The sequence below is a fragment of the Strongylocentrotus purpuratus genome, unplaced genomic scaffold (genome assembly GCF_000002235.5).
Source record: "Strongylocentrotus purpuratus isolate Spur 01 unplaced genomic scaffold, Spur_5.0 spur5_scaffold_9, whole genome shotgun sequence".
NCBI lineage: Eukaryota > Metazoa > Echinodermata > Echinoidea > Camarodonta > Strongylocentrotidae > Strongylocentrotus > Strongylocentrotus purpuratus.
In genome coordinates this window covers 14,157,958-14,180,735 of record NW_022145615.1, presented here as the reverse complement: position 1 = coordinate 14,180,735, position 22,778 = coordinate 14,157,958, and the positions used below count along the sequence as shown (strand labels likewise).

The 22,778-nt window shown below is 36.6% G+C and overlaps 1 protein-coding gene across 1 annotated transcript; it reads left to right on the top strand.

The window, feature by feature from the left end:
• The first annotated feature begins 211 nt into the window (after positions 1-211).
• LOC105444552 (calcium-activated chloride channel regulator 1-like) lies at positions 212-13,595 on the top strand. The gene is made up of 12 exons (XM_030976343.1): positions 212-385; positions 914-1,184; positions 2,387-2,527; positions 3,027-3,310; positions 3,608-3,682; positions 5,573-5,863; positions 6,203-6,433; positions 7,625-7,753; positions 8,587-8,737; positions 11,088-11,216; positions 11,916-12,134; positions 13,006-13,595. Exons 1-12 carry the CDS (start codon positions 212-214, stop codon positions 13,593-13,595), a joined length of 2,685 nt encoding a protein of 894 aa, XP_030832203.1.
• The last annotated feature ends 9,183 nt before the right edge of the window (positions 13,596-22,778 follow it).

Sequence of the window (22,778 nt, the reverse complement as noted above, 5' to 3'; positions counted from 1 at the left end):
TCTCAAAGATCAAAGTGCATTGCACTTTGTCTAAATCAGTTTATAAACATTAGGTTTTTTATCTCCAGAATCAGATATCAATAAGCAGGGTTCAATTATAACATTTCAGTCACATTAAAGCATTGATTACACGACTTAAGGAAACGATGAACGAATGCTGCGAACGCATACTTTCCCCATACTTAATGGTAAATGCTGTATTAACACAAACATGTCTCCGACTGAAAACTTGATTATTCTGTTAAGTGTCTTGACCATCTTCAACTCCGGAGTAGTAAGTCAGGATGTCAATCAAATCAGTCTAGAAGATGGAGAATTCAGGAATGTACTTGTAGCCATCGATGAAGGTGTTCAAGAGGACCCCGCCATTATTCAAAAAATCAAGGTTCGTATTTATTGAAGCTCCTATACGGTGGATTGAAAAAAAAATATTCAAGTACATTGTTAAAGGGTTTTTTAAATTTTTTAATTTCACCTAACTGCTAAGAAACATGTGTATGCTTGTCAGTAAGTAACTGGGGAACCAACCGAAATCCTCTTCGATGGACTTGGTAGTGAGGATTTATGCCTTACTAATGGGTACTAGCGCATCGAATTGGTTTCGAGACTACTGTTCTACCACCGAGCAATCACGCCTCATTCATGAAAGTTAAATTATTCATCACCTTTAATATACCTTCACGTGATGTCAAGTTTACTACAGAAGCACAAATTAAAAAGATGTGATTTGCTGGACCTTCTTTCATTGGCATTCAGATTTTAAGCTTCAAAGTCAAAATTAACTCATGTATCCTATGATGATTCAAGTTAAAAAAACAAAGACAATGGATATAGGGTCAACTTGTTAGTGAGGGAAATGCAGATCATATATTCATATGAAGTGAACTTATTTTGCTTACATTTTTCTGTGTAGGATATGTTCGTGATGGGTTCACCTCTTCTCTTCAATGCAACCGAGTTAAGAGCCTTTTGGAAGGAGATTCTGATCCTAGTCCCAAGGTCTTGGACCCGACTATCTTCCTATGGGTTCACTCAGTCCGAGTCCTATAATCGGGCTAATATCCGTATATTCTCTGGCGAAGAGGCTACGGATCCCGTCGTTGTAAACCATTTGCATTGTGGTATGGAAGGGCATCATCTGGAAATGACATCAGGATATTTACAGAGCACCAGTAAATGCCACAGTAAGTTTCAAGGGCATAGATTAGTCCTCAACCATGGCAACTGTTGGTGGATCAAGTCTAAGGGCTCAAATTATTTCATTCTTTAAACCAAAAGATTATTCTCGGTAGTTGAATTGTGTTGCAAATTCACTGTTCGTGAGTACATTTTAATATATATATTTAAAAAAAATGTCCTTAATATTTTGAGGTCATTTGACTTTTTCATGAAGACATTTGAATTGCAGTCTCGCGAGCTCAAATGACATGAAACAAAAATACCCTAGTTTTAGTATTTATCCTAACCCAAATAACGTGATCCTGACTCCAAAATATGAATTGATATTTCTGTAAACACTAGCCATTGGACTTTGCTTCCACACCCACAGCATTTCATTCATTACCTAATATTCAGAATATTATTGTCTTTTAATGTTTAGAAGACATCTCGATATTATTGTCTGTATCGTTTGGACAATGTGCAATTCTACCTCGGGTATCATTAAGTGGAGATACTTATTCATGTGTAAGACAGTAGCGTCAGTAACATGTATAAATGAACAAATCGGAATTTACAAAACTAGACTGACAATTTTTTGGAAGTGTTTTTCTTTTTTTTGGAAAAGCATCAAACAAACCAAATTTGTGAGACAACAATAGAAGCCAAATACAATTTCCAATATTATATTCTTTTGTTGGTGTTGGTGTTCGGCAATCGATTGGAGATTAATCGGCAACCGATCGTATATCATTCGTCGATCAACTGCCGACGATCAGTCGGTAACCGAGAAAATGCTTTGCCCGTCCAGTTTAGTGGTCAAAGATTTTACATTTTTCTGAAGTTAAATTCTTCGTGGTTTTTTGTGAACGTTTGGAGATTAATCGGTGACTAATCGTTTATTGCCGAACTGTTCTCAACCAAATACCGCTCGACGATCGACGGCAAGCACTGTAGGGGAGTTCAGCCGGCGATCAGTCTGAAACCGTCGCCTACCCTTGAAAAACGGAGAAAAACCTACCCACTACCGGTTTTGTCGGCAAAAGTCGGTCAATGTAGCACCGTAAACCTTGATTAATCCAAAATGCTTAGAAGACTCATATTGCGGATCACTGACAACCTTTTAAAGATTGCCAAAAACCTCTCTGCTTATACGATTTTTCCAACCTAATCAGGTTTTAATCAAACTGTACTTTTGCCTGTACCCCCTTTTTACTTTCGTTCCCAGATATGGACATTGTGAGGTATTGGGCTAGACTGCGATGGGGCCTGATGCCTGAGGACTATATTGGTGATGACAAGACTGCACCATCTTACATGGACAGCGACGGTGCGTGCCAAGCAACCAGATGCTCTCTGGAAATCGAAGGTCGTTTGTCTGATCCCATTACAATGCAGCCATGTCAAGCCAGACATGATTGCACGTACGGCGAGGACTGTGTCTTTCAAACCGAAGGTTGCTCCGGAAAACAGTGTTCATCGCTTATGTTTGGTTCACACTGTGTAGAATCCGTACGTATGTTTATATTCACAAGTTTCTATCAATCATTACAAAGTTTTATCAATCATTAGATTACAGAATGTATTTATATATATTATCATATAAAAGTATGCGCACATTTGTTAGTGAGCTATTGTTATTTTGGAGACAAACAAACTCATCGTTACAACTGACATTATATTGAAATTATATGTTGCCCATGCTTTATCGTAAGGAGCGTTTGTCCCTTATTCACATAATTGGATCACAGTATTGCCGTTTTAGTTACGTCATAACTAACCTTCTGATTTAGTTTTTCATATTTAAAATGATATTATTTCAAACAAATTGATTAATTAACCGATTTTATTAGTCCATCTACTAATAGTGGGACTGAAGAAACATTTTCCTTCTTATTCCTTACAGATAGTGGAATTCTGCAATAGTAACACCAAAGATAAACATCGCTATCACAATTTCGAGGCTCCAAATCTCCAGAACATCAAATGTGCTAAAAGTGCATGGGATGTCTTACACGATAGTGACGACTTTGTAGACGAGAAGAATCCACCTATGCCAGGGAGTACCAATACTGCACCAGCTTTCAGGATTCTACAGCCTCCTAAAGATAGACATGTTGTACTCGTTCTAGATATTAGCGGAAGTATGAACGTAAGTATACATTAGAAACCTACAATAGAACGAAATGAGATCATCAATATGATCATCAATTGTTGCGTCACAACTTTGTCTTCAGTCCTCCGGATTAGTTTTCTTGCTTTCCATGTCTTTCTTATTTTAATCTTCAATATTCACTGGACTTCTTGAAGCGACTTGGATGTCGAGTGTCATCAGCAAATCCAAGACGCGTAAGATAGTCACCATGTAGGCCTAATACTGAACACAATTGTTTGTCAGTTCAGTGGTACTTATCTCTGAATATTTCATTCTTTGTTTTCCTATCTTCAGAATGCAAATCGTTTCAACAAGTATATACAGGCAGCAACCATCTTTATCATGGACCTGGTACCAGCTGGGAGTGAAGTAGGCATTGTCTCATTTCAAAATTACGCTATTAAGGCCCGGTCACACAGAGGGGACGCATGGGGGACGCACGGCCGGCGCATGGAAAATTGGCAATTTTGGCCAGTGCGTTGTCGTGCGCCCAACTTTTGTCGAATTTATACAGCTAGCTGACACCAAATGCATAGCGCGCTGGACGCATACAGGGCGTATACAGGGCGCACACAGGGCGCACACAGGGCGCACACAGAGCGCACATGAAAACAACTCCCACGAATGCACAGCGTGTTGCTAGCGCGCTGGAAGAATGGTCCACGCATGCACCGCGTTCTACGACGCACGGCCAGCGCATTGGAAATCGGAAAAGAACGTGTGCCTAACTTTTGTCAAAATTTTGGAAAAGCTAGCGAGCTGACACAAAATGCACGGCGTGTAGCTAGCGCGCTGTGCGTATACAGGGCGTGTGCTCCGCGTTTGTCTGGCGCTGGTCTAGCGCGCTCCACGCATGTCTGGCGCTGGTCTAGCGCGCTCCGGCGCATGTCTGGCGTGCCTTTGGCGTGTATATTCATGCGTCGAGCTCGGCGCACGTTTTTGAGCATGCTCAAAAAATCCCGACGCACACAGCGAATGACGACGCATGCATAGCGCTGGTCCAGCGTTGGTCCAGCGCGCTCGACGAACGAGTAACGAATGATGACGCACGCCTAGCGAACGACAACGCACTGGCCCAAATTGCAAATTTCCAATGCGCTGGCCGTGCGTTCCCCATGCGTCCTCCCTGTGTGACCGGGCCTTAACGAATGCACTTCTCCACGAGATACGAGACGATGCCAGTTCGAGAGAAGACCTAGTAAACCTTCTGCCTCCTTCTACTGGAGGGTCCACATGCATCGGTTGTGGAATACAGGAAGCCATCAATGTAAGTCATTCTCTAAACTATCTTTAATCTGATGTCCTGTATGTGTCACGTTGGACGTGAGTATATTTTGTAGCGATTACAAATCTTATTGTGCCCCATTTTAATTACTGAAGCATACTGGATAGATTAGATATCTGAACGTGAATCTAATGTTATAATAAAAGTGGTCGTTACGCAGTCGCGAATGAAGAGTTGGATTGACAATCCGATCTTTGCTAACTTTGAGTGTTGGTAATTGAATTGTACATGTACATCGAGTATGTCGAGCACAAGTGAAACAATTTTGCTGCGTTTTTTTCAGGCGCACTATATGCAAATTTGACCTGCAAATTTAAAAAAAACTCCAAGGAAACATGCTGATAATTATGACAAAATTTATATGGTATCAGAGATTGATCTATACACGATCAGGACGACTCAATTTATTTGCTCATTTCTCAAGTAGCCTGATAATTTTTTGCCAAAGTCATCTTGCAAAAGTTTTTCATTTGTATGATTAAACTTTATTTTGAATGATATCATGAGAGTTCAAGAACTCAATTTCAACTTTTAAAATTGGTAAATGTATCGGAAAGCACACAACTAATATTAAATAGATATTGTAGGCTGATAAAAGCAGTGATTTTATGTGCAAAAATAATCAGGATATTGGTCGTTGACGAGGGGAAAACGATTATTATCAATCTGTGCAAATGTGCATAACTGATTAGGATGAATGAAGATAATTTACCCGTTTCTTATCCCTCTCTTTTTATCGGCTTGCCTGCCTCACCTTTTCTCCTTTGATATTTTGTTGTTTTGAAATGAAATAATTGAGGGTATGACTAGACATCTAGACAGCGGGGTTCAAAATACAAATCAATAATGTGTCATTACTTCCCTTTGTTTTGAGCATTTGCAGTACATATACGATGCAACTGAATGAACAGAATTTGTGTTAAAAAAAAAAATCCGGATGGGAAACTAGCAATCAATTTTCCTTGGTCCTATAGATCCTGGGAGTAGACTCAAATGGCAGCTATATTTTCTTACTGAGTGACGGGGAAGAGAACCGTAGTCCATATATCCGCGATGTTTTACAAGACGTCAATACGGCTGGAGTAGTTATCGATACTGTCGCTATTACTCAAGACGCCGATCAGCAGATGGAGGATTTAGCTAATATGACTGGTGGCAGATCATTCTTCTGTCATGATCTCAGAAGCAGTGCATGTGTGACAGACGCCCTACTATGGACTATCGTTGAAAGACCACATCTAAACACAGCCCAAGCTCCAATTGTGGTAAGTAAAACACCAGCTCTTAAGTCACATTTTATGGCAGATGGCATTTATTTATTTATTTATTCCGTTTTATTTAAACAGGGTAGCCCTGTCACTCATCAAAGTACTGTTCATCAAAGCAGTTCTGGTAACAGTTTTGTTTCTTAATAGGATTTTTTTTCTTCATCAAGAGGGGTACCCCTTGAGCAAGGGGTTTCAACAATGTGAGATAGATTACTTTAATTTAGTTCATGAAATGAATCTATATATACTTACTTAAATCTTGGAGAATAAATACCTGGGAAATTGTATTATGTCATTCTAATTATAATCTTTAAAACATTAATTTACTGTTATTAGGTGAAGATCACGGACGTCAAAGTACCACCCAGACCAGATGCAATCATTACGACAGTGGTTATCGGTGAAGAGGAGGGCAATGACACTATGATGGCTGTTACATGGCTTGATTTCTATGATATGGATGTCATAGTTGAAGGACCACATGGTGAATTCATCGATGAGTTACATCCTAGCTACACCATTGACAGAGCGACAAAAATTATCACTATCCGAATACCTGTAGCATCGGTAAGATCAAAATTTGCAGATTAAATCGTACTAAATTTATGTATCCAGAGGTTTCTTCTACAAAGATTTGTTAAAACTCAGCTTAAAAACAAAAAGATTAAACAGATTTGACTTTAAAGGTACTTAGTAACATTGTGATGGTTGATTTCACAAATCTGTTGAATCAGGATGCAAAACACGTAAAATTATGTTTGTATGTATGGATTATCCAACTACGATGCCCCAAATCCGAAATTAATTCACGCAATATGAAGATTTTTAACAAAGTTCAACGGTTTTTCGAACGGGCGTCGATGTGCGGCGCTTCTGAATCTAAATTCTCCCAACCATTTTTGAATTTTTCCAACCGTTTTTCCATGAAAAAAAATAAATAAAAACAGGCTATAAAAAAATCTGTCAACACTTAAATGTCTGGAATGGAATGTAGAGCCATTTTATTGCTTTGTGAGATTTCCATTCACGTAAAATGTAATTAAATTGTAATAATATAGTTGGGAGAATTAAGGAATTGATTGGATCAGTTTTTCCCAATTTGTACCATGCATAATGGCCCGTTTTCGCTCAAATGTCAGATTATCTTTAATTGTACATCTAGCATTGAAGTCAATACCTTAGCACCACTATCTCTCATCTGAACGATGTTACAAAGTCCCTTTAATAAAAACAATTCAATTTTACGTATTTAGAATTTGCCTTTATGTTTGAAAGTAGGATCATTAATGTAAACTGAAAACATGATCGCAAATAATTCTTCAGGCAATTTCAAATGTACGAACTTTACGATGACACATTGGCCCGAATTCACAAAGCAAGGTTTGAGCTCAGACCAAGGTTTGTCGTCAAACCTCCTTTTGTTTCGCCAAACCTCCTTTTGAAAAGAACAAAAGGAGGTTTGGCGAAACAAAAGGAGGTTTGACGACAAACCTTGGTCTGAGCTCCAACCTTGCTTTGTGAATTCGGGCCATTACGTTACTTATCTGAACATCGTTTCTGTAGGCAAAACAACATGTACTAACAATTTCCTTGGGTTTATTTCATGACAGTCTTGCAATAGCCGTAAAGCTTGTCACTTCTTAGATATTAAATTTCCTTTGCAGCCTTCAGGTGGAATGTCACCATTCTTCATAAAACTTTCCAGTGATTCTGGATACTAATATTTTTTTCTTGAATCCTTCTGTGATTTCTTAATAGCCTGGTAATTGGGATATAACAATGCTTCATAATGAGGTGTCCATTGAGACTGTAGGAGTGACAGTAACGACGAAACCAAGGCAGACCGGTGATGAGATTGCGGACGTTCACGTCTTCTTAAGCACAAGGGTTAGTAAGATTATAAATAGTTTCTTGAATAAAACTCCAACGTTCGCTGAGGGCATTGGCCTATGTATTAAAACAAGTATTGAAACCACAAGCGATTAAGGAAAGTCCAATGTGAATTGTTATTAATATAAACCGATTTTTTTGTGAGAAATGAGAACCGGATGAATCGTAATAAGTAAGGACATGGGTCGGAGTTTCAGTAACAAAACATGGTAGGATTTTTTTTATAACGGAGTGGATCTTCCATTATAGAACTTGTAAATAAGGGGGGGGGGGGGAAGAAGTAAAAGCTTAAAGGGAAATGCAACCTTAATAGCGAAGGACTCTGAAAGAAAGCAGGAAAATCATAGAAGCAGACTGGTGGAAGTTTGAACGCAATCGGACAATACATAAAATAAAGTTATTTATTTTTGAAAACTATGCGTTACTTAAATTTGGCTGAATCGGTGATGTCAATGTACGCACATAAACTTATTTTTCAATAATTTTTTTTGACTCGGGAGAGTCTTCTATCTTTAGAGGACCCACAATAATAAACTATCCAAGATATATTCTTAGTGGTAACCAAAGGGAGAAGACACTTGGGAGAAAATATTTTTGTACACGAAAATTTGGAAAGTTGTCGGTGACTAGCTCCAGTGATGTCATATTTCAAACATTCACAACTCTTTTATGATTGGTCCGATTTATTTCAGACTTTCGCCATTCTGTTTCTCTTACTTTTCTGCTTTCATACAAATGAACTTATTCCAAGGGTTAGATTGCCCTTAAAAAGCTTAGATCTGCCAGTATGCATTATTCTTTGATCTAATTGTTGTCTTTTTTGGTTACAGAACGTCAACTTCAAGGAAGACCCTAAGCTAGGAATATTTGCACTGGTTCAAAGAGGACACAACGTCGTCAAGAATGCAGACGTTCAAGCTGTCGTAGGAAATTCGATAGGTTCTATCACATCAACAATTCAACTCAATGATTTAGGAACAGGTAGATATTAGTTTGGTTATCCCACGGGACAAACAGACCACGAGACCGACAACACACGAGACCAAAAACCCACGAAACAGATAACCCACGACACCAACAGCTCACAAGAGAGACAGCCCACAAAAAGACAGCCCACGAGACCGACAAACCACAAGACCGTCAACCCACGAGACAGACAGGCCACGAGACTGACAACCCACGGGACCAACAGCACACGAGACCGACAACCCACGAGACCGACAAACCAGGGGACAGACAGGCCACGAGACTGAAAACCCACGAGACAGACAGGCCACGAGACTGACAACCCACGGGACCAACAACCCACGCGACCAACAACCCATGAGACCGACAACCCACGAGACAGACAGGCCACGAGACTGAACACCCACGAGACAGACAGGCCACGAGACTGACAACCCACGGGACCAACAACCCACGCGACCAACAACCCATGAGACCGACAACCCACGAGACAGACAGGCCACGAGACTAAAAACTCACGAGACAGACAGGCCACGAGACTGAAAACCCACGAGACAGACATGCCACGAGACTGAAAACCCACGAGACAGACAGGCCACGAGACTGAAAACCCACGAGACAGGCAGGCCACGAGACTGAAAACCCACGAGACAGACAGGCCACGAGACTGCTAACCCACGAGACAGACAGGCCACGAGACTGAAAACCCACGAGACAGACAGGCCACGAGACTGAAAACCCACGAGACAGACAGGCCACAAGACCGACAACCCACGAGACAGACAAGACAGAATCAAAATCCGGAATAAAGAACAAATACAAGAATTGCATCAGTAAAATTAATGCACTTAGAGCAGCTGGGCTAACGCCAGAGTAACAATAGGCTTATATATAGTACTTTCTAAGCACCTTGAGCATCCCCGATGATAATTACATGTACACTGTAAATGTAGCTATTATTGTTATTGTTATTATTATTATTATCATTATCATTAACATTATTATCATTGCTATTTTTATTGTTATCGTCGTCATCATCATCATTATTATCATCATTATTGCTATTACTATTTTGTATTTGTATTTGTATTTATTAACATTTATTTCCTTCTCTACAGCACAATATAAAACACAATGTATATAGACATGATATATGTAACAATTATTTCAACATTCAGTATACAGTAATTAATTCAGATACGGAAGGAGGCGAAAACCCGGAAAGCGTAGCTTGAGTTGGGAACGCCAATAATAAATTAACACAGTTACCGAAAGAACATTATAGATATTATTATGAAAATTACATTGTATATAACAGAACGTTGATAGGAAAGAAAAAATAATGAAAGGAAGAGAGGAGAGAATTAAGTATAGGAAGGCATGTTCACTTATAAAGAGAAAGTTAAATCAATTGGGCTGTACATGTGTCTGCGATTAAATCAGAAAGATAACGAAGTACAATTGTAAAATAGACAGCGGGTACATATCATTACAAACAAGCAAAATCATCAAACAGACAACAGCTTTATCCGACAGCATTGTCCTGGGAATATACAGATGGTTCTAGCAACAAGTTATCAAAGTAAATAAATAATCGGTCATACAAACATGTCATTAAATTCCACAAAAGATCATTTCACACATAAATACAAGAGAGGGTATCAATATTGAGCAATTAAATACATTTTTGCCTTACGGGAAAAAGTCTGCAAGGAGAGCGATTTGTGTAGAATAGATGGTAAGGTGTTCCAAAATTTTGGCCCAGAGTATCGAATGTCAAATTGAAATCTTCGGGTTCTATGTTTAGGGAGACGAATGTTGGCAGCGCTTCTCGTATTATACGTATGGGTTTCCGAGTTGCATTTAAAATTGATAAAATCACTAAATTGTGATGGGAAGATGTTATTCATGCTTTTATACATGAAAATACCCTGTTGGTGCAAGTTAATATCACTAAATCTCAAGAAAATAATTTGTTTAAAGATGGGACCAGTATGGGAACGATAGTGCATTCCGGATATTATACGAATAATCTTCTTCTGCAATAGTATAAGCCTTTGTATTTTGTACTTGCAGGAATTCGCCCAAACAAGATTACAGTAAAAAAATATATGGAAGTATAAGAGCACAATATAACATACGTAGAATGTGATTGGGCAAGAGATGTTTGAGTCTGGATATAATGCCAATGTTTTTGGACACCTTATTTTCAACTTCGATTATCGATTATCGATGCTAGTCCATGTTTCTATATCACATTTATATACTTAATAGAATGATTTATGATTGATAAACGCTACCTATGTTTAAATCAGTCATTGCCGTACCATATTGTCATTAAATGTATTACCCATATTTTTTTCAGGTTCCGATTTCATGAAGGATGACGGAGTATACTCGGGATACTTCCTAAACTTCGATGCCGATGGTAGATATAGTGTCACGGTAAACGTTCTTGGTGCAGCCGCTTCAAATATCAGTCATACAGACAGAAGTAGGTAGTACACTTACGGATTTAATGGGGAGAAGCACAACTGACCAGTGCCCTTTTTTTTAACCCAATCTACTGTTCCTTTCTTCCATATTTGTTTTCTTCGTCAGTATTGTGTCGCCGTCTTTTGGAGAGTCCGGATAGATCCCGTCTCAGAGTAGTAACAATGAATCATATATTTACAAAGCATGATACAAAGTGTATCATGGACCTTGAACAAGAACATTCATTATATATGTAATACGATTTTGTTTGAGGCGAAACACATAAAGAAATAATTAGTGTTTAGGTTCAAACTTAACTGGTGTCAAAACGATTTAAAATTTAATGAATCAGAATTAGGTGGATTGAATTGCTAATGGTGAGAACAAATCTTGAATATCATTCATGATAGGTCTTTGAACTATCAAATCATTATTTACTCATGATTTTTTAGCTAATGAGAGGGTATCCGTTAACTTTTGTCTCCAGCTAGATTGATCCCATACAAAGATAACGTTCCAATTTTGAGAAACAACTGTAGCAAACTTCTACTGTCAAAGCAAAAGCAAATCTAAATATGAATTATTTTTCAAGTTCTACATGTAAGTAGGTTTGGATGATGACTGCCGTAAGTATAATAATACATGCAGTTAACATATCATACCTTTCTGTTGTTGCTTATTGTTTTTCCACTCCTGGCTCTTTCGTACGCATTTACAGAACGACGGGCCATAACTCCAACCCCACCATCTGTCCCCTCTTCATTCATGCGGTCAGCATCAGGTGGTGTCTTTGCAGTGAATAACTACATCCCGAATGCTCCCGATGTCTTAGCTCCATCCCGTATCCAGGATCTTGCCTATTCTTCATTCTCTTATGAGAATGCAACGGTTATTCTCACCTGGACGGCTGTAGGAGATGACCTCGACCAAGGAACAGGTAGGGGCTACTTTGGCGCCGAAGGAAGAGAATGCCGTTACCCTGGTTTTATATAAATTCCATTGTTTTTACATAGACGTAGCCGATTTACGCATTGTTCGTTGTGTTACTTTGCTTTTCAAAAAGTGTATGTCCTTCGTTTACATTTCATAACTCCAATACTTTGGAGAAGGATTAAATATGTTGAATAAAGTGAATTTGAAATAAAAATTAAAAGAAAGGATATATGAATAGAAAATTGATGGGTTTTGTTTAGTTAAAACACTAATTGTATTCTTATTATTGTAGCTTTAGTGCTCAAACGCTTTAAATGTTTCATGGTCTTGAAGGAGGAATAAAAACAGTTTGACGTTACATGCATTGCAAAAATGAGACAAGGGACCCCTGGTATAAAAGTTAAAAAGTTAAAACTTTGATACAGCTGAGGACGCAGGTTCGAAACTGAGTCACCTCTTTCGGAAGGTGACGTTTGAAGGTTGGTCGCCAGACGTAAATAATCATATCTGATTGATACACGTCTGTAAAACCCCAACACACACACACACACACACACGCAAATTGTTTCCAACCAATCAGGCTTGTTTATTTTGAATTTGTGTTTAATCTTCTTGAGTTTTGTTTGAATGCATTTTTTGTGTGAATAGGCCCAAGGATTTTTGTATTGATATATGAATAAATCATGTAGGTAAATTGCCTGCACAATAGACATACTGGTGATAATGAGGGATTTGATGCAATTACGTGAAGTATGTTGTTACCACGTATTGCTGTTCTGCCAGAAGACATACATGAATATGTAAGAACTTACACAATTTGTTTATACCATGTTCGTAAAACTACTCAATTAAAATATTAAATGTGTCGTTTACAGCTTCTGAATACGAACTGAGGTACTCCAATGACTTCGATGTCCTGAGGGTAAACTTCACTGAAAATCCACTGGTCAACGATCACCAGATCATCGATGGAAACCTATCTCGGATATCTCCTGGTGGTCAGTCAGAGACATTGACCATCCTACTTCCTGTCCTTCATTACGATCTCAACTATTACTTTTCTATTCGAGCTTTGGATGAAGCAGGAAATGCAGGAGCTATTTCAAACATTGTTTCCTTGCCGATTATAGAACCGTATTTTGTTTCCACCTCAGCTCCTAGTTCGACAACCACTGTTCAAGACTTTACCGATGGTACCACTGTCACAACATCGACCATAACAGAGCCACCGTCCAAAGAACCCGAGGCAACTAAAGGACCTGATGAATCAAAAGACCTGGGTCTTATCATAGGTCTGACCGTAGCCTTTATCCTTGTACTTTTAGTTTGTGCTCTTGTTTATGCAAAGTTCTTTTACAAGAAAAAATTCACCCCACGATATGCAGAAGGTGTGAATCATTCTGGAGAGAGCTACCAGTCCACTGAAAACCCGTCCCATGCTAACCCTGCGTATAACGGATCATAAAGTACTTTGCAGTTCCTTTTTAATATAGTTCTAAGAGATGCACCTAGACTATTAACAGTAAATTACAGGCGTATAATTATCAATGCTACGATGACAAGAATAAAAATATTTAAATATAAGAAGAAAACAACCAAAAAATAATAATAAGAAGAAGAAGAGACGAAAAATTCGATTATTTTTTTAATTATCGGAATATTTTCATGTACCCAAAGAAATCAATGTGCTTTTCTTCTACTGAAAGAAATTGATGCAATAGAGTGATCCTGTTCATTCCATAAACTTAATTTTGAGTTGATATCAAAGGGAAGCATAACTTATAACAAAATATTGAGTGTCACTTGACACTTTTCCCAGCCAATCGGATTCTCGCTATCAAATACCCTCTTTTTACATAACAAATTAACCTTATGAATATCATTTTTTGGTGTATATAAGAAGAACCAGTTTATCCAAGAAAACGATGTTAAAAGTTTAATATATCTATCTAATAAATGCACTGAGACTGATAATAGTGAGCTGCATGCGTAGCATTACCTATGCTTCGATGACAACAATAAGAATATTTAATGATATAAGAAGAAGAAGAAGAAAAAAAAATTCAACTGTTTCTACTTATTTTTATAATCGGAATACTTTTATGTACCCAGAAAAATCCACGTGCTTTTCTTTTACTGAACAAAAATGATGCATTATATTGATCTTGTTCATTTCGTAGAATTGATTTTGAGTTAATATCAAAAGGCATCCTAACTTATAACAAAATATTGAGTGTCACGTGACACCTTTTCAGCAAATGGGGTACTCGCTAACAAATATCATATTTTTAAAAACAAATTAACCATGTAAATTATGAATATCAAATGTTTTTGGTTGTATATAAGAGGAACCAGTTTACCCAAGAAAACGATGTGTACACTCTAAGAAAAAAGGGTGCAAAAAGGGTGCAAAATAAGAGTTTGCACCCTTTACATAAAAATAAACCCTATTGAAGGAAAGGGGTTCAAAAAGGGTGCAATATAAGATTTTGCACCCTTCCCACAAAAATGAACCCTATCGACCAAAAAAGGGTGCAAAATAAAAGTTTGCATATTGCATGCATATTCATGATTAATTTCCACGTGTTAACATAAAAATACATTTATCATGATTTGTTAAGCAAATTATGACAATGCACATCAATTTTGTGATTTGTATTTTCCTTTGGCAATCATTAACCAATAGATTATTTTGTCTGATCATGTTACAATTACATTCACGTTTTAGCAATAAATATATTGATTTTTGTATTACTAACCAAGAAACATCATGCATGTTTAATATGTATTTGTGTACGAGCAAATTTTACCAGTATTCCTCGATGATGGGTGCAGGATTGCACCTTTTAAAGGGTGCAGGATTGAACCCCTAAAGGTGCTGCTACTGCATCGGTTTGCACCCCTAATGGAGCAGGATTGAACCATTGAGGGTACTAACATATCTCCTAAAAGGTGCAATCTGGCACCCTCTTAAAGGGTGCAGGATTGAACCCATAAAGGTGCTGCTAGTGTTGCATAGGTTTGCACCCCTAAAGGTGCAGGAATGAACCATAAAGGGTACTATTTCCCCTAAAAGGTTCAATCTGGCACCCTTTTAAAGGGTGCAGGATTGCACCTTTAAAAAGGGTGCAGGATTTAACCCCTAAAGGTGCTGCTATTGTTGCATCGGTTTGCACCCCTAAAGGTGCATAGTTTAATCTATCTATCTAATAAAGGCACTGAGACTAATAATAGTTAGCTGCATGCGTAGCATTACCTATGCTTCGATGACAAGAATAAGTATATTTAATGATATAAGAAGAAGCAGAAGAAGAAGATGAAGAAGAAGAAGAAGAAGAAGAAGAAGAAGAAGAAGAAGAAGAAGAAAAAAAAAGAATTCAACTGTTCCTACTTATTTTTATAATCGGAATACTTTTATGTACCCAGACAAATCCACGCGCTTTTCTTTTACTGAATAAAATGATGCAATATATTGGTCCTGTTCATTCCGTAGAATTGATTTTGAGTTGATATCAAATGGCATCATAACTCATAACAAATTGTTGAGTGTCACGTGACACATTTTCAGCCAATAGGATGCTCTTTAACAAAGAACATATTTTATATAACAAATTAACAATGTACATTATGAATATCAAAAGTTTTGAAATATGAGGAACCAGTTCATCCAAGAAAACGATATTTATAACTTAATTTACTCCATAACAGTGCACTCGAGGTAACTCAGAGCAGACCTCAATAAAGAATAACGTACATGTGTAAACAGCGCCATCAAGATTTTTCTGAATGAATTGAGGTGCCAATTCGTATGAGAAAAGCGACTGTATCACATGTATGATAGACCTATGATTTTGTAGATAACTAAAAGTCCCTAAATTTCCTACTTACATGTGATTTATTTCCACCTAACGTTGATTTCCTTTGATTTTGATTAACTCCATTTAAAATACACACTGACTGATCCAATTATATCTTAACCTCTCTCCAATTAAAGAGGACCCCGAAATCTAAATTCATTGTATTCTTTAGAAAGATTTGTGTCAGTGTTGATCATATCATGACTCTCTCATTTATATTGAACCATTTTACCTTACGTAATAATTGTCCATGACCTGGCATCGTTCATGGTATTAATCAGAGTCTAATCAACAGGTCAACGAAAGTAAACCTGTACTCCTTCTCTATCCCTTTACTGTCCTTCTTTGCAAGTTACCCCCAATCATTCTATCTCTCTTTTGTTATATACATTTTTGTTTAGAAATTATATCTTAGGGCTGTAAGCACATCAAGCTTCATGGTTATAATTCACCTTCTGTATCTCATTTATGCTTAATATTCCTTCGACATGTCATTCATTTTGATTTCTCATGTTTTCTATATGTATAGAGTTATATTAATATTGTACCAACTTTATATCTATGCTCATTGAAATGTATAGAAGAGGTTCAGATTTATTATACATCCATTAAAATAAGATCGAATCTAAATCAAACTCTCCTGACCTGTGTTTGTGACTTAATGTTTAAAGGAGTGATGGATACAGTTTTCATGTGCTACTATTTCGATGAGATTCGGGTCTTCTTAAAGGTACTATTCGTGGATTACCATTTTTCATATGCTTCATAGCTTCCATTCTCGCAGTCCGAATACTAAATTTGCAAAGGTGACAAAATAATGTACATGATTACAAATCAAACACATGATTACAAATCAAACACATGATTACAAATCAAACAAAAGCACAACATTCACTTGTTTCAAAAAGTCCAGTTTAAAAAAAATATAAAACTTACAGATTTAGAGAAAAATCAAAATCAAAATTCAGTTTAGTTTAATACACAACAGCAAAATGAAAAGAAAAAAAACACATTTTGTTTTATTGTCAGTCAGGAAAAATATCTTAGTAGAAATGTGTCCTTAATAAGATTGCTTTTTAAATTATGATAGAAATATAAAGAGAAATAGTATAAATTTTGGGACCACGCATTCGTGCCACTCGTGTGTATAGTTCTATATATACCCACTTCAATGAGCAGTTCATGTGCTTTTCATCGAGATTGAGTCCATTTCCTATTATATTTTCGATAATTCCAAAAATCACAGTTGACGCCAATATTTATGTACTATCAACTTTTTCCAATAGCTTCCAGACAGTTTATCTCTCCGTGAACATGACCAGGGGACTGTTTCATACAACTTGTAATCAATAACAAATGCTAAAATTCTATGTTAAATTGCATTCAGCCAATCAAATGCAACGAATTTAGTAGTTAATAACAGTTATTGGAACCTGTTATTGATAACATATTTCATGAAACCGGGCCCCGAGCACAACTTTATTTTTTTAGAAAAGTATGAACAAGACTTATTAGTTGACATTTTTCAATAAGTAAGTTACCCTGCATCGCTGTATGAATTTGGTTCGGTTGTTGTTAATTGTGTCGTTTTGTTTTGTTTTGATTAAACAAATAAAATCAAAGTAACAATTCAACACTCTGACGTCGTTGTGACTAGTTGATTTTTTTTCTTCTTCATTTGGTCTGAGAAGTTACAAAAATTGAAGGTACATTAGCACTGGGAATTTTTAATATATGTTTTTAGAGTAATACGAGCCTGTTTTTGTATACATGTACATGTATATTAAACAAGATAGTAAATGCAAAATTTAATGTGAAGTACCAATTTGGTAAATGACTAAGTACTTTGAACCCTAGTTCATCTCGAATATCATGAACAATCTCCATTCGATAAAACCACTTTCTTATCTGAATATGCTTTTCCTCTCTCCTGATTTTGAAAGTTTAGCCCTTTATAATATATGTAGACTTTCAAGGCCTAGGTACATAAAGTTAACTTATGGTGCAAATCTTGGTTATACCGAAATCAGACTGCGTAATTGATGACTCGATGGATGGGTCTTAATGGAGAGCTGAGAGGATATCTTCGTTTTCTTTATTTTCATCAGATGCTATCAATATGTTATCGTATATCAGGAGAAACAAACATGGATTGAATTTGATCTCTCTCTTTATTTCTGACCATCTACAGACCTAAAATTGATAAATCACTTAAGGAAATATTGAGTGAGAAGGAATATCCTGAATGGGGATTGACCTCCTTGGATCTTGGACAGAAGGTTTCCGTCCAGGCATGGCTGTCAAAACCCTAACGACAGCTGAGATCTAAACCCCTTCCGAATATCCATCCGAACCAGAAGCCATAGATGATCTGATGTGCGAATGATATCCATGTTCAAAGAACGCAGTCGATATCATAGACAATATAAATAATAATAATATAATAATACTTTGTTCTTTTATAGCGCATTTCATGTCTTTTGACATTTCAAGTGGATATCATAGACAATGCGTATAATAATAATTCAATAATACTTTGTTCTTTTATAGTGCAATGTATGTCTGTTGACATTTCAATGCGCTTTCGAATATACATATATATATATACATAAAATATAACAAGATCATAAAAGGAAGATGAGTAAACAGAAGCATTTATAGAAAATATGAAGTTCTTACAAAGAAAAACATCACATAAATATCCGTTAGTACTATTGATATATGCTAGTTTGAAGAGATTAGTTTTTAGTTTAGATATAAGATTTTCAGTATTGGATTCACAACGTATATATTCAATACCATCTTCATTTTGGAAGCTTAAAAAGTTAAAAAAATATATTCCTGAAGTTCAAATATGCGCTATGAAATGTGCTCATTCTGCAGATTTGCTGGATACATGTACTCGTAAAAGATATATGTTTTACAAAAATGTCTTATATGATATACATAATTATTTGTGCATGTAGCATAATCGCCACTGTATGATGCAGAGTACGACGGAAGGTAAAAATGAACATGATGAAATGAATGTATCATCTACAGGGATATGTTACATGAAATGGTGTTATTCAAGCGTTTATTCGGACTTATACCAGCGGAACGACTGACAGGACTAAGAACGATATAAAAACAGTTCAAAGGGTGTGAATTCAAATCCCTGTACTAGTTCGCTTTTTCAGACGCTTGATTTAATACAGAAGTGTATTGCACTTTAAATGACCACTGATCTTTTTTTCTCCTGATTCCAGTTACTCATAAATGGGCAACAAAAGTATGCAAGGTTGTTTTTCCATATTTATTCAGAAAATAAAAAAGGAAAAAAAAAAGTGAGGAAAATGATAAGATAATCAAGCCACCACCATGTTCTTTGTGTAGCGTTTTAACATGAAGAGGCGCCCCTACCATGCGAAAGGACGGCTACCCTCCCCCATACATCATGTACATGGCGATGAGTCGAGTGAAGCTGACCTTTGCTGGATAAACATAGAGCAGTGTTTATGATGATATCATAATTCATCCGATCTAGGGGTCTTCCTTCATCATGTCCATCGTCTCTTAAGGAAAGGAATCTTAAGAAGAGGATTTAAGAAAGAATGTGAGTATAAGGTCAAGTAAGAGAAGGTAACGAAAAAAGAAAGAACGGGTCTTGAACGTCGAGCTTGTGATCAAATCCTAGAGTAATAAAAAAAAAAAGGACTTGATATTCTCCACACGAAAAAACAATTATTTTGTATATGAGAAACGATCACTATATTGAATTCTAAGCGTGTGCTATCAGTAGCTAACTGCCATCATCAGGTAAAAATGAGTATGCTACATCGATTTGGGTATGGAAAAGTAGTGATGGTTGCAATAATCAAATTCTGGAGGAACCGATTAGTAAATTCCAAATTAGGATGGAATAGAACAATAATTATGGGGTTGGAAATCATTGAAATTATTTGAAAAACACCGGATTCTATTTGACACATTCTTCAGTTTGAAAAGGCTCTACAAGGCCTGCTTTTTCTTCAACCCTCCTGAATAAGTTTAAACTCAGGGCCTAGCTTATTTGTTATCGTCGAACATAAAAATAAAGCTCTTATCAAACTTTCGGTAGAGAAATCCTTATTCGCCCTCATGATCTACGTTCTAATATTTAGAAAATACACTGTTAAAGAACTTTAGGTGCAGGGCAGCAGTACTACACGGCACCATCCTTCTGCTACTTATCAGCTACATATCATTAAGATAAGTCAAAGCGGTTCATTCTTTTTATTTTTTAAGGATGATTAATTCTTTGAGTTCAAAGTCATTTCGATAAATCTGAAGAATGCGGGAGACACAAGGGTATCTATGGAGAGAAACAAGATTAAGTATCTAAGGGAAAACATCCTCCAAACTTGGCGGGAAATGAGAATGATCCGATGCATTTCCTACAAACCGCCCATCTACATATCTCGTATTTCCGAATGCACTGTCAAATGGGAGGGGTCGCAGTCTGCATTGTAAGAGGTCAGTGACGTAATCAATGACTAGTAACTTGCTTTTAACAGGTGCATTGTCATGCTCAAACTCTCGTTCAAAATTACAAGTCGATGATTGGTATCTCAGCAGTGCATTGTTAAGGAGATAGATGAAGGAGTAGGAAGAAGAATATATATATATATATATATATATATATATATATATATATATATATATATATATATATATATATATGAATAATGAAGAAGAAGATAATCTTACTGCTTTTAATCTAACAGTTTTATTAATGAGAACTGTAGAGTTTTATAAAGCGTTAAACATCTTTTCTTCATCATTACTTACGGCATCATGTGCAACCACGTGGACTTAATATCGGATGTTCATATTGAAGATAGAGATAGATAGATAGATAGAGAAAGAGAGAGAGAGAGAGAGAGAGAGAGAGAGAGAGAGAGAGAGAGAGAGAGAATGTTTATGTGGAGCTTAGGAGGTAGCCAACGTATCCTTGTCATAAACTAAGAAGTAAAAGAAAAGAAAAGATAAGCCTATATGCAGATAATGCAAACAAAGTAGTTGTAGAAGGGTGGGATGAAAGGGATCAAAGAGAGAGAGAGAGAGGAGAAGAAAAATCTTTACCGAAATCAACATATTAAAAATCTATCTGTTTCTTCTCCGTATTAAATGTCCCTTTAGCACTATGTGCCAGATATCAAAATCAGTGCGATTACAATGTGTACAAGTTTCGTTGTTAAAGTTTATGGTAAACTGATTACCGATTTGTGTGTTTTCGCACAACATATTAGTACTTGATATGAGTGCATTTCTTAAACACACTTTGGGGGACGGGGGACTTGCAAACATTACCTCCCATTTTCATATTTTGAAAAATAATATTTACTCGATTCTGTCGCAAATGAATAGGTTATATGCTTTCATAATGTATTGTTATTTGTAGGTTTATTTTTAATATTTTGCTTTGTTTAATTTGTCATTGTTTATCATTGTATTTTATTTGTTATAGCGCTTAGAGACTTCGTTGGAAAGCGCTTTAAAAGCACCATTTTTATTATTATTATTTTTTTTTATAGACCTCGAAATAGGAATGGGACCTCCCTAGCATGCTTAGGAAACTCGAATCTCGAATCCCGAACGTACTTTCGGGAAAAGGAAGATGAATTTTGTATCCTAAAACTCTTTGTGAACTGCATGAACTTCAGGCAGTCTTTCGCCACTCGTTCCCTAGGTGATCAAAATCAACTTTATTCCTTCAATATGGTTGTAATTGTATTGATCTTGGTTCTTGTTTTGATTTGATCTCTGGAGACCACGTTCTCAAATCCAGACATGAATTCAGATAACTTCAGGTTTAGAGCAACGTCCTCAAAGCGGCAGAAGCTTTTAACGCTTTTTGTACCTGCGACCTTGCTTTGATCCCTTCTTCTCAAATTGAATTCAAGTTCGGCGAAATTTGTAACAATGTCAAATTGCAGGGCTTAACATTAAAGGTAGCCTACCTGCCTTATCCTTCAGCTGATTTTTTTGTTATGTTGCCAAATTTTCTTGTTGGCTGCAGAAAATTGAAACTGAATCAGGAGCGTTTATAGAAGATTGTTTTCCTCATTATTTCTAACATCTCTCCTGAACTAAATGTCAGCACGTCTGTGAAAATCATATACTTTTTAAACGTTGTACGTGAAAGTTCGTGAAATTCGTGAAAAGGCAATTCCTCAATAATTGATAGGTTTTTTAGATCCTTATGTAATCGTCCAAATCTCTCATCGACCACAAACATCGACCGCAGACGTACGCTTGTTGGCATTTGGCTTTGATCCAATGATTGTTTAAATAGGAAATTTTCACGTTAATTGAAGTTAAAAAATCCATGAACAATACTTAGAATTATCAAAGTTTACTTTGTTGATATCTAAATTGTATTTAACTGTAAGTATCAACAGGAAATTAAAAAAGCAAGAAGAAGGAAAAGAATCATACAGTACTCCCGAATGCACTTTTAATGTTTCCAAGAGTTATAGACAATTTGAAATACACTAAATGTTTCCTCTTGTGTAAATTATCTCTTCGATTTACTCGGCCTGTATGAGTTTTCATTTAAATAGGTGCAAGAACTATGAGGATTTTTTCCCCATCCGTTTTATCATTACTATAATTATAAGAACACTATCCATGGCTTCAATTGTTTATGGTGGTCGATGGGCTCTTCATTTCTAAGAGTTGGTGTCATCGTAGGGGTATCATGATGATCATGGTAAGAGACAGACCATAGATGTACTATGTCTTGTCCAGACGGTTACCCCAGACAACTA